At 48.1% G+C, this 13,037-nt stretch overlaps 1 protein-coding gene across 5 annotated transcripts in view; it reads right to left on the bottom strand.

The window, feature by feature from the left end:
* Positions 1–13,037, bottom strand: part of SHANK3 (SH3 and multiple ankyrin repeat domains 3) — a 372,580-nt gene that overhangs the window by 143,616 nt on the left and 215,927 nt on the right. For all 5 annotated transcript variants that reach the window (XM_072856101.1, XM_072856081.1, XM_072856107.1 and 2 more), the window contains exon 13: positions 10,173–10,286. In XM_072856101.1, coding sequence (XP_072712202.1) covers positions 10,173–10,286 — 114 coding nt within the window. The remainder of the gene's footprint in view (positions 1–10,172; positions 10,287–13,037) is intronic.

The raw sequence follows: 13,037 nt of genomic DNA, 5'->3' as shown, positions 1-13,037 counted from the left end.
AGACACATTTCTTTGACTGTTAACAAGGAAGCTACTTTAGGCTGCAGATCTACTCTTACCACCACTCTTAGTGTGGAAGTAAACGGCTATAAGGATAGTACAGGAGATTGCGTCAAAGGCTTTGAAAAAAGCCAAGGCGTACAACAACCATGGGCCTCTCCTCGTGCACAGAGCCAGCCATCGCAACACAGAAGGCCATCAGGCATGCCAGGCACGATTCGTGCATGGTAAATCCATGCTGGTCACTCCATGCTTTTGCTCCCCCGCTTCCCTCGCTCCTCCTGTCCCAAGCTCAGAGATTTCTTCAGGTTGCCTGTCTACCTGGGTGAAGTCTGAGCACTGAGGGCTCGCTGGCTGGGTTACGTACGATGACTTGGTGGCCAGCAGGCCAAGCAGGGTTCCAGCTCAGTTCATGCTGAAGTCTTTCCCCAGGACCATTAAGCGTACAGACTAAAGGAGGGGACTGAACTTAAGGTCAGAAGGTGCAAAGCAGAGTCACAGCAGGGCAGCTTGCAGCACTTGCGGTGCTCCCCAGCTGCGCCCAGCACGCGAGCTGTCACTCGGTATCCTCCGAGAAAGCTGCCTCTGAGCTTGTCACCAAGCGCACGCGCTCGTCACGCAGTGCCGAGGTGCCGATCTGCTCCCCAGCGCAGCTGCAGTGGAGCGTTTGCACGTCCATCTTCTCGCTGATCGTTCTGCAACGTCACATCGAAGAGCTGGAAAAGTAAGAGAGACGTTCCTTCCCGCAGGGGCTCTCGGGATGGTGCTCCAGCTCCTGAGGCTGGGCTTGCACCGCTTTGACTCCCAACCTGCTGCTCTGAGGCAGATGTCTCCTTAGGAGCTCCTAAGGAGCTCAAAAAACCTGCTCAGAAAAGCCACCGTGTGCAGACTTGGTGCTTGCTGCTCAGCCAGGGCTTCTCCTTTCCAGCCCTGGGAAGTTTAGCTGACTGAATTTTTTCATTTCCTGTTGTCCGTACTTCCTCTCCTACTGCAGTCTTTCTTCAAAAAGCAAGGTATTTGTCAAAAGCAATGACCACTAAGTTACAACAAGGGATGTGGGTGCTACATGCAAACACCTACAACCAACAACACCCAACTCACACAAATGGCCACAGGGGACACCAACAGCATCTCAGCTGCAGGGCCACAACTCCGTGCCATTGCTCCACACACCATCCAGTCTCCCTGTGGATGAGGCTATATCCCCCATTAGTTCAATACCCCCCCAGTCTCGCTTTGGGATAAAGTTCTCCAGAGGAGGATCACCGTCAGTCGAGGCAGACTCCATAACGTACCAAGAAAACAAAAGAGAAGGCCAAAGAGATAACTTGTTCCTTCACATGCAGGACACACAGAGGTAAAGTTATGAAATGGGTGCCATAACAAAACAAGCCAACCTCCCCAAAGGCTGGTGCAGACCTCCAGGAGGGAGACGATCAATTCACTGCAGGAAATTAGGGAGCTGTATTTCATTAAGGTACCAAAATCCTCCACAATCCTCCCCCTCCTCTGCAACCTCCGCATTTGCATCACCTGAGGTTGGCATCAGAGACGAGTGAAGAACAACAGTGCCCTCTACCAAAAGAAACAGCCAACGACTTCTGCAACCTCCCGTCCCGAGCCCAAACAGCCGGGACAGAAACAGCCCTGCTCTCCAACGGAAGGCAAGCTCAGGTTGGACTCTGGATGACGTGGTCCATGTTCAGACCACTTGGGGCCAAGCACGTGCACCAACACTTCATCTTCTTCAGCGGTGATGTGCTCCGGTGCCTCTGGTGTACCAGGTTGGAAAATACTTCTGACCTCTCTTACGCAACACAGGAATGGATGATTCAGGAACAGCGATACTAACCTTTTTTTTTTAAATCCCGTTGTTATACCATCTGCTCTTCGAGTATCTACGCTGGCCACCAGGAGAGGCAGTGAGGGGACAGGCCCAACCAGCAAGGTGCTCTCACTATTAGACTTGTAAATAATTTGAAGTACCCAATAATTGTTATTTCAATTTCAAAACATCTCTTACATAAGAAACTCATTTCTTGATCAAAAGGTCGTTCAAACTCCTAATTCGTTCTTCAAAAAGCCTTTCCACAACAGGAAGAAGTGGTAACACTTCCACCACCTCCACTGCTACCCGCAGGTACCCAGGAAGTAACCAAATGCAGCCCCGTCATACGAGGGGGGTGTATTCCACCCTTAAAATTGTTTTTCTTTTCTCAGAAAAAGCAGCAATGTCAAAGACTAAGTCCACTAGGAACTCGGTTAACCTGGTTTCATGTAATAGTAATTTAGATGCTATGATGATGGAAAACAACTGGAAATCTTGCCACAAACAGATGGGCCGTCAAGGAGCAGTAAGGAGAGAGGTCTCTGCCATGCAAAACAGACGGTTCCCGGGACACCACTGACTCCCAAATCCTTCCAAAGGAATTGAAGTGAGATACAAAGGGAAAGCTCTGATGAAGAAGATACTCGTGCCAGGGCGATGGCACACCCAGGATCAGCCGTAGCTCTTAGTCGGTCCCAGCCCCCCACAACACGCTCTCCACAGCCCCAGCCGGCCACAGCCGGTGTCAGCGCCTTCCCAGTCTGTGTGGCTGCACCCCTGCGTCTCCTGGTGCCGAAGACGTGCCCATCCTTCAAGAAGCCCTACCCCGGAAAGCAGGCGTATCTGCAGCGCACCCACCTCCGGGTCCTGTAACTGTCTGAACCAGGGCACTGCCAGAGCATCCCAGGTCTCAGCTGCTTCAGAGGGAGGAGACAGCTGTACATCCCTGAACGGTGGGGAAGCAGCCGCAGGAAAACCCAGACCCCATATGTCTGCAAGTGCTCTTCAGCCCACCAGTTCAGACTGTAGCCTAATTAAGCTTGCAAAGAGCTTCCCTACATTTCTCTCCACAAAGGCAGATTTGTACGTGGAAGCAGATAAACAGCACAGAATGTTTCCTAGAGGAGACGGTAAAGCATCTCTCCAAACAAACACAACTTGAGCGAGGCAAATAGTAGCAAGGTGATACCCAACAGTCTTGGATTTCTACCAAGGCCAGCTTCCAGGCTTGCAGTGCACGGGGGAGCTTATGCTCCGTTCTCACACCTTCTCTCAGTCCACGGACGAGTTACTGCGACAACAGGCTGCTCGCACATATGCGCTGAAGCATTTGGCGCATTCGGCTTCACAGCCTCAAACATGTCCTTTAATTTCTGGGTGTCTCTTCCTGAGAGATCGGCGAGGTCTGTATGGCAGGTAAGGTCTGTTCCACCACTGAAATCAGGTGGGAGAGACAGTCAGGATCTGCCGCAAAAGGCGATTTTGAAAAACGCAAGGGAGTGAGGGTCAGGGGAGAGAGAGACGATAGCTGAGGGTGAAATGAGCCCAAATTGGGTGCTGACACTACCACAGTACTGCCACATTTCAAGGTAGAATAAGTAAATGCACATTTTACAGTGCCTGCAACCTATCCCAAACAGCTATTTTGTCTTAACTACAGCTACCAAATGTTCCTCTGCAATTTTAACCAAAGTTGCAGGTCCTTCTCCCAACACTTCCCTGGACCGCAGACTCAGGACTACTCTGTAATTAACCCAAAGCAAGAATGTGTTCAAAGCAGAGGTGCAGCCATTCCAGTGCCAACTGCAGCAGAAAGTTGTCCAACACTTGACAAACTAGGTCCTGAAAAATTAATACTCATATTTAATTTCATATATTGCAAATACTCCCTAATGATATTACTGAGATTTGTGTGTGCAAGCTTAGCATGTAGAGAGTCCCAGCCCTACGAGCCGTTACTCAATTCCTGTCCAAGATGGGATCCCACCCTTGAGGCTTCGGTTCCTTGCCGAGCATACGGAGGCTGCCCACACTTTGGATTTCTCTTATGAGAGCAGCACAGCTCCCAACAGCAAGCGTGTGCACACAAGGAGAACAAGAGCGATGTGAACCCCGTTTCCCACAGACAGTGATCAGAATGGCAATCAACTCCAGATCAGATGTTAACAGCTCCCCGTGCCGTAGCACTAACACCTCCCACATACTGGAAATGCCTTGTACAAGACATCCCAGGTTCACGTCTGCCTCGTTCGCAGACACATAACACTACAGTCATCTCCTGAACCACTAATATGCCTCCTCCTGTTGCTTCAAGAAGTAAAATGTTAGCTTGCAACTACCGAGAAGATTTTCCGTTAAGTGCAAGATCCTGCATTTTATCCTACCGAATTTCATCCTATTTCTGTTACACCAACTCATGCAGCAATGAAAGTAAAATGTTCTCACCTCATAAAACGTCACAAGGAAACATTAGCAGCACGTTTTGGTTTTCTTTTGGCCACAGCTATTAGTGAAAGCATGTAATAGGTGAAATCGTTAATCAGCTAGTGACAGATGACAAATTTCCTCCAGCTTTACTCATAATTTCCCACATGACACTGTCCTGAAATCTAAGCAAGCTGGAACAACGGCATTTCCATAGCCAACACAGCCAATCAATCTCCTTTAGCACAAAAACGTTCCTGTTTAAACACCGTTCTGTCCTACCCCTTTTCCCATCTTCCTCCATCTCTCTCTTCCTTCAAAATCTGCTTTAAACACTTTTGTACCAGTGAATGCGGAGCACCTTGACTGGGGCTGCCCAGAGTGCTCCCACGCACAAGGTTCACCGTTACCTCACTGAAATCTTTGCTAACGTGCCAGTAATTTTTCTTATTATTTTTTCAGAACGCTGGTGTCATTGGTTTGTTGGGGGCTGCAAGGGCAGGGCTGCCCCCAAAGGGAGGGGGGCCAGGAACACAGAAGACCCCACAGCCGCCGTGGCAGGGGCCTCGCTGGCCACGACTCAAGCAAGGCCAGCAGTACAGACCCAGAGATGGTGGCCAGGTCCCACCAGGAGTCCAGCTCATAAGGCAGTAGCACAGCGAAGGGGCAGGTCTCAAGACAAGCCAGGAAGCCAGTCTGCGGGTCGGTGTTAAGGCCAGGTCTAATGACTGTGGACCTGCCCAGTGATCATGAGGCAGGTCTGAGGTCAAGCTGGGAAATCAGTCCATGGGTTGGGGTCTGGACCGAGAGGGTCCATGGCCAGCCATGGGCATGACTATGACTGAGCTGGAGACCAGGACTCCTCCAACATAGCTCAGGCAGGGACCGAAAGCCACAGTCTGAGCTTAAATAGAGCTCCTGGGACCAGTGGTGTGGGAGGAGACCCCAGGTGAAGCTGGTCAGGGACATTAAGACATATTAGTGCCCTCAGGGCTCTGACATAGTTCTCCCCAGCTGGCAGTCTCAGTCCCACCATAGCCCATCCATCCAACATCATGCCTGTTTTGACAGGGAGCTGTTCTGGTAGATTTGGACCTTTATCTCATTAGCTTTGATCTTCTCTCATTCTTTTTGCTTAATAGGTCTACATCCTCTTTCCTTACTCTTTTATTTGTACAGCTGAAGAATCTACTATTACTCCTCTTAACATTCTCAAGGTCTATCTCAGCCGAGTTTTTGGCAAGCTGCATCTTACATTTCTGATTTCAGATCCCCTGACACAGATTTTTTTGCAGATGAATCTTAGTCTTTGTCCTTTGAGAGCTCTGCTTATTCATACAGGCCTAGGGACAATGGCATTTGGATTCCCTACCTGCAAGATTTCTCTTTTGCCAGGAATACACTTTAGAGCAGGTTTTTGTAGCTCTGACTTAAAATATTCATTCAAAATTCCACCTCTATTTTAACTCACTGAAGATAGTAAATTCCATTTACTTCGCTACATTTTTCTTCTTTATCAAATACAAAAATCTAGACTTTATCCTTATTACCAGGATACCTTCCACCATCATTTTCTAAAGCAACGTAAAGGTATGTTTTTGCCCGTCTTTGTTTCTGCACAGTCCATGCATCACACGCACTTTCGACACTCACAGCTTTAACATCACCTCCACCTTTCCTTAGAGCACAGACAAGCTGCTCTGGCCTGTTCTCACCCCTAACAGCTGCTGTACTGACCAAACCACTTGGCTCAGCTTCTTCCCCTCTGCGCTCATGAGCTGGCATTTGTATTCCAAATACCTCAGCCTTATCTTACTGGCCACCATCAATTTCATCGGCAGAGAAGACAGCTTCTTCTCAGAGCAGTCTGCCTGCTTTGCTGTTGCTTTCACCTGTCCACTTGCCTCCGCTTTTGTGCTCCTTTGGGCAAAGATATGTCAACGTCTACCTGATTTTTCTCTTCTTGTACTAAAACTAGCAATGCAGATAGCAGCCTATCCAAATCACGCCCCCTCATTTCTCGGTTTAAAGCCACTTTGATTTCTGAGGGACCAGACGTTTGGGTAGAGTCCCTTCACTGAGCGCTGCTCCTCTCAATGCTTTCAGGGGCTGAGTAGCAGGTGACTTACCAGCACTGGGAACCACCACTCGCGTGGGCCTGGGGCATCGCCACGCCAGGCAAAGGGCTTTCCTCTAGCACCAGCCCCAGGGGCACGTGCCTCCTTCCCTCGTTGATGATGCACATCAGGCAACTCATGCTTAGTGACCTGGTGCTCTCTCAACCCTGAGCTACGTGGTCCTTGGGGACATGCTGAGGAGGAAAGGAAGGAGAGTAGGAGGTAGATATACATATGGGCTGGACATGCTGAAAAACCGTCACTGACAAACAACCTCTTTTTCTGTTCCGTTTTAGTCAGAGCCCTACATGCATTCACACCATGAAAGATCATCTTCCTACATCACTTGGAGATAGATCTGCAGTCTCTCAGGTACTTGTACAAGTGCTGCCCAGCCATGGTACCTGTCATGTCCCCTAGTGACACTCCACAGCATCTCTGCAAGCGTGAATGAAGCTCCAAGTGGCTGCTCGACAAGCGGGAGCGGGAGCACAGTCCCTCCAGTCCCAAGCTCCACCAGTGCCTCCACTCAGGGAGGCAAAGACATTCCTGTGCAGAATCACATGATGCAGCGTGAGATCTGAGGGGAGGCACTCCCACTGCCCAAAGGCAGGTCTGCACGCCATAGTCTCATAATGGATCCAGAGACAGGGAGATTTGACTAGCTGGTGTTCGCATGCAGGTTCTTACACCCACAGATCTCAGACTACCAACAGCTGCGAGGACCACCTGAAGAGCTTGATCCTATATTGGCAGAAAGACAAGGCCTGTTTCAACCACATGGAAGGCACAAAAAGATTAATTCCCTGAATCCAACAGAAATGTCACACCACTTTAAGTAGAATACAGGGTATGGTATTATAGGAGGTGCAGACAGGAATAAAAGTGTGTAATGAAGTGATGGGATTGATAATTAGAACTTGGATCTCCTCTCAGGATGTCAGGATGATACAAGAAGGATCATCTCTATGGGAAGACGGGCAAAAGCAGAGATCTCCAACTCAGTAGGGCCAGAAGAAATACATTTAGAGCGTACAGAAAGTTTGAGTTATTTACCAAAGAAACTCTGTTTAGGCCCCAAAGGACTTCAGTTCCACAGACAGGAGATATCTAAGGAGATCCTCACTGGGAAGTGAGAAACTTCAGTTTCTGCCTTGGGGCCTGTAACAGAGGTGGGCAACAGGACATCTTCCTTCATAGTCAACAATCACTGTGGCATCTACGAACTGGGACCTAGGAGAGAAGTGCTGACCCAGAGGCACCCTTAGAGAAGAACCTGGCTCATTTAGGTAGATCAATATGCAGCTCATGGCCTTTTCCCTCAAAGCATGAAAATACATGCAGGTTAAAGGAACATCCTAATACCATCTCCAAAATGTCAACCCTGAAAGTTGCGCGCTCTGAATTTCAATGAAGATCACAATGAATTTCCTGAGCTGCTCTCATCCTTGTCACAGTCATCTTCAATCTGTTCCAACAAGAGTCTAGTCAGGTATCTGCCATGCAACCCTGCTACTCTCCTCAACCAATAAACACAGTCGGAGATGTCCGCAAGCCTGATGTGGCTTTGTTCCCCAGCAAAGTATAGTCAGGCCAAAACCTTTCCACAAGTGCACAGCCTGATCAGCTGTTGGGCTATACTTAAACTCATAAGACAGACATTTCTCTTTCTGTGATCTTGATGAGAAATAGCAGAGCAACATCATGTCTATGCAGCTAACCTTTCTTCTGTGCACAAACATGATGGTCTTATCCAAACTACCTTCTGCAAACAATCTGTACCTGAAAACTGTGCCCAAACTTTGTCTGGAAAAGTAGAGGTCGGCAAAAGCCAAAACCACGCTGGCAGATATGCCAACAACTAAACAGTATGGACAACTGGAGGAAAATACTCATACCTCTGCTCCAGCTTCAGTGTCTAAATACCATCTGTTTTTCACATTTCACTACACAATTTCAATTTAATACAAACACGTAACATTCTCCAAGAAAGCACCCAGCAAACATGAACTCCTAGATACAGGAAGGGTTTATAAGCCACATTGATTAGTCTGCTCTCTTTTTTATTTACCATCACAAAAGGACAGGGCAAACAGCCCCTGTACACTGGAATGGCTCCAGAGTAGAGCTCCAAAGCAGCATGAGAGGGCAGAGGGTGGAACCTCATCAGTGGAAGTCTCAACTCATCAGCCCTAATCACCCCTGAAAAAGGAGGAATATCCCATTCAAGCCTTCACTGTCATCAAGCATTTCCCATCAGCACAACTGAAACACATCTGCCTCACTTCTAATGGGCCCAGAGCACAGCTGAGTTCACCACACCGCGCTCAGACAGGAGCCTTCTCTGGCCAGGAGAGTGCAAAGGCAGAGGTCACCAGTGCAGTGAGATGAAGCACATATGAAGATAATTTTAAGAAAGAATATGCATGAGCACTGGGAACCCAAGCTGGAACTGCAGACTGGTGAGCTAACAGCTGAACCAAATCAGAGGCGGGGGGAGAAAAGCTTTGCTGACGAGACCCCGCAGTGTGCAGGTTGGCAGTGCGACCGGTGGAGATCCACTCCCACTACGCCCTCCATGGCCACCAGACCAGGTCCCAAAGGCACCTAATACTTTAGCCACAGGGGCTAACGTACAAGTGTCCCAGAGGACACGCAACCTGCCACATACTCGTCACAGCACACACAGAGTTAGTGGCTCACTTATGGAATCCAAGCATCCTGGTACGGAGATGCCTGAGGGTGCAAACATACACATTTAAAACTCTCAGGAAGGAATGGGATTAGAGCAAAGAAAAGACTGTATAAGTGGGTTTGGGCTTCCAGAAACTAATTAAAACTAGTTGTTGTGCAAAACAGAGAACCATATTTTATTGATTTGCCTTTCTCTTCTCTGCAACTTTGTTTCCAACTTCACAATCAAGGTTTAACCCTCACTTACCAGAATCCAGCTGTGTGAATTTTAAAGCTCATTTAATATGCAAAGTGAACTTCACTGAATCTGCCAAATCAGGACCACTTCTCCCCTCTCCTAAGTGCTACATTGAAAAAAAAATAATAATCCAGATGTTCTCTTCAGTTGCTTTACAGCGGGACAAGTTCAGGCTTGCCAGAAGTGTTTCCCACTCAGTCCTCAGGCTGGAGGAACGCTGCCCGGGCCGCTGCCAGTGACGAGGGGTAAGCTGCGGTGATACACCCCACAACAGCAGGAAACCCGTTAAGTCACGGTGACCTCCAAGAACACCATACTGTTTGGGACATGCAATCTGCAGCTCCTCCTGACACCGCTGTCCTCCAGGAACAGCAAATACCTGTTAGGTGGTGGCTGGTGCTGGAGATGGAGGGTCAGGAGTGCCAGGGCCAAGTCACAGCCATTTTTAATATTTTCTGTTGGACTAGAACAAACACATGTAAATTACTCAGGATCCGCCTACTGCTTTCTTTTGAAGTCTCCTACAACGTAATGTGGGGTTGGAGGTTCAGATCAACAGTCACACTCTCTTGCTCCATCGCTGCAGAACACCCTGCGACTGCAGCGATCTCTGCGAAAGGGACCGGAGATCGCTCTCCTCACGACAGCACCACACACTTACCGTGGATCAGCGTGTCTACCACTGGATGCTAATGCACTCACTATCATAAACTAACACCTTGAGCAATACAATTCTTCAGATGCATCCATCACCCATTGCACAGAATGGGCGAACTCAGAGGCTGCTAGAAATTTAAAATGAATACTTCTGAATTTCCGGGGTTGTTCAGTGTGTCTGCTGAGAGACACTCAGCCTAAGAAAACAGCTTACCTTGCCGTGGATCATACTGTCGCATCTGCACCTCTTCCACACATTCTGCCGGGAACCAGCCAGTCCTTCCTTTCACAGTTCCTTCCCAAAAGCCACCTTCGCCAATACTCAGCACTGTGGGAAGAAAGAAACAGGTACATGAGGATGAGCAGGACGCTCAGAAAAAGGGAAGGCCAGAATGACCATCGTATCGTGTTAACGCAGCAGAAACACAAAAGGGCAGAGCACAGAAAATTTGTCTGGGGTCAGGAGTGGTCTGGAGGAAGAAAGCACCTCAAGAAGCCTTCAAAAGCTTCTTTCACCCATGTCCAGAAGAGAGACAGTGTAGACAGTGGCCTTCATGCAGCCATGTGCTGCAAAAATTACACAGCGAACTGGTAGCATCTGTCTTTGTAAGAAGAATTGTTGATGGGGGACCCAGACATAACATGGGCTTTGATAAAACCATTTCCTGGAAACATGCTACCTACTGTAACTTCTGACATCCTCAGAGCAACAGAGAAATCACAGCCCCATAAGGAAAATGAGACGGGAAGAAGGAAAGAAATTGGCCAAGGCAACAATACAAGTCACTCCGAGAACTGGGGTGTCCTGACTGGCCCGTGCTCAAAAACCACGAGCCGTTTCACTGTAAACGGAGCAGAAAACAGGAAGGTACTTCGCTGCCACAGCAAAATTCTCCCAACCCATTAAGCCTTGTTTTTACTTGCTCAAAGCTTAGAGAACAGAAAGAAAGTCTTGAAATGTGCTCTGAAGATTAAATGAATTCAGAGTCAAGGAGATTTTAACGGAGAATCACATCAGGAGCATCCTCATTAAACCAGGGAACTATCAGCTTGAACTCCTCACCAATTGCCAGCTGAAAAGGATGGCTTTCAGGTAGCCAGGATACAAACTACTGAAGAGCTACAGACAAAATCAGTACTTCTTATTACACCTGAAGAATGAACTGGGGTCCAAAGCAGACTAAGCAGCACACTTTGAGGTTACAAAACAGTCTGAGGTTTCTGCTATGAAAACCATTGCCAGCAAATGTGTGTTTGATGTCACCTGTCATCTCCTAGTTCCCTGCGACTGGATCCCCCACACCTTATGCTAGCAGGCTCTGCAAGAAAGATCTGGATTGTTTTGGGACATTTAAAAATGTGTCAGATGTGACCACTACATTATGTGACCACTACATTTCCTATGGCCACAGAGAAAATGACTGTTATTCCTGGAGCACCCAAGAGAGCAAAAATGTGCACAATGCAAGAGAGATAAAAGGGAGGTGAGAATAGTTACCGATCTGTCTGGATGTTCCCTATTTATATATTATATCCAGAGTGCCCAGATATTACCCCTATTTTACCCAGAAAATGGCTGATGTGCACCTCTCAATTGAATTCAAGCACTTACAAGGCCAATTAATTGCACCACCCTGATGCAAGAAAGTGGAGAAAGAGAGCACTTACATACGTTTTCAGGTTACCGTGGCTCACCACGCTTTCCTAACTCTTTGTAACACAGTGGTCTCTGGAACAGATTGTGAATTAATGTGTTAGATGTAGTCTAAAAATGCTATAGATCAAGAGAAACTGCTGCACATCACCCGAAAGTGATAAGCTTTTGATACATCCTTTGGAAAACATTCATAACGGCAATTCATTTGACATCCAGATGAGAAATAAACAGAAGAGTCAGCATCCTGGGGTCCCTGCTGTCAGAGTGAAATCTCAAACCATCTGAAAAGTATTCCCTCAGCATTATCTGGATAACAAGTTCTTAAAAACAAGCCCGCCACATCGAGAGATCCCCTCGATTAGCACAGAGATGCGGGGTTTCTTGGGACTTGCTTTGAAACTTCAGGAGCCGTTATAAAACCCCCTCATACAAAGAAGGGACACTAAACTGGATTCTTAACCTCCTCAACAAATCCCTGGGCAACAGGTGAAGTAAAAGGCTGACGTTGGGTCTATTTTAAACTTGCATCATCTTATCTTATGCTTTTTTTCCTATGGCTGTTTCTTCAACTTTGTAATCATAACTTATCCTTGTGGCTTTGACAGCAGAAACTTCATCTTCACTTTGAGCTTGCCTACGATCTGAAACATACTCAAGTGAATTTGGCAGTTAAAGAGAGCTGCTCCTCCCAGAGGTAGAGACCGCAGGTTTGCGGACAAGCCTCGGGACCTGACCCAGCACAAAGGCAGCGACCTTGGAGGCTGCTGGATGCTCCCTCCAACCATCAAGCAGGCGCCCATACAAGACGAGGAACCTCCTGTGACCGATTACCGAAAAGGCCCTTTGGCAACGAGATGACAGTGACGAGGCAACCAGCAAGCACAGGGAAACCTTACTGTCTCCTAAGGCTGCACTGCAACCACGCAGAATGAACAGAGCTGATGAGCAGTTATTCAGCTCCAGATGCAAGAAACCACCAAGCAAATGGGACCAATGGTACGACACGAGCCCCAGCAACCGGACCTTCGATCCTCGGTGGGAATAGCTCTCGAGATAAACTCTTTGATAATAATAAAATTTGTATCACAAGGCTATGCAAGTATCCTATGGCTGTGCGTGGTGTCAGAGCCCCACGAACAGCAGTTACTGCTCGTCTTCTCCATAGCACAAGGATTCTGCACAATTCCTGGTATCCCGTCGCTCCTCACTTTTTTACCTATCACCTCAGAACAGGCTGGGCACTCTGCAGAACGCACAAAAATGCCCAGTTTGAAAGCGTGAGCGCCCACTCCCAAAAAGCCGTCCTCTCAGATTTCCTCCCCATGAAGACACTTCCACCTACAGCTGAAACACGGTGAGGCATCTGTCCTGAAGGCCATAAGGGGCCGTGGAGGCCAGCACGGTCACCTCCTCTCTCCTGGA

The sequence above is a fragment of the Ciconia boyciana genome, chromosome 1, assembly GCF_034638445.1.
Source record: "Ciconia boyciana chromosome 1, ASM3463844v1, whole genome shotgun sequence".
In the NCBI taxonomy this organism is placed as follows: domain Eukaryota; kingdom Metazoa; phylum Chordata; class Aves; order Ciconiiformes; family Ciconiidae; genus Ciconia; species Ciconia boyciana.
This window is presented reverse-complemented; position numbering and strand designations above follow the sequence as displayed.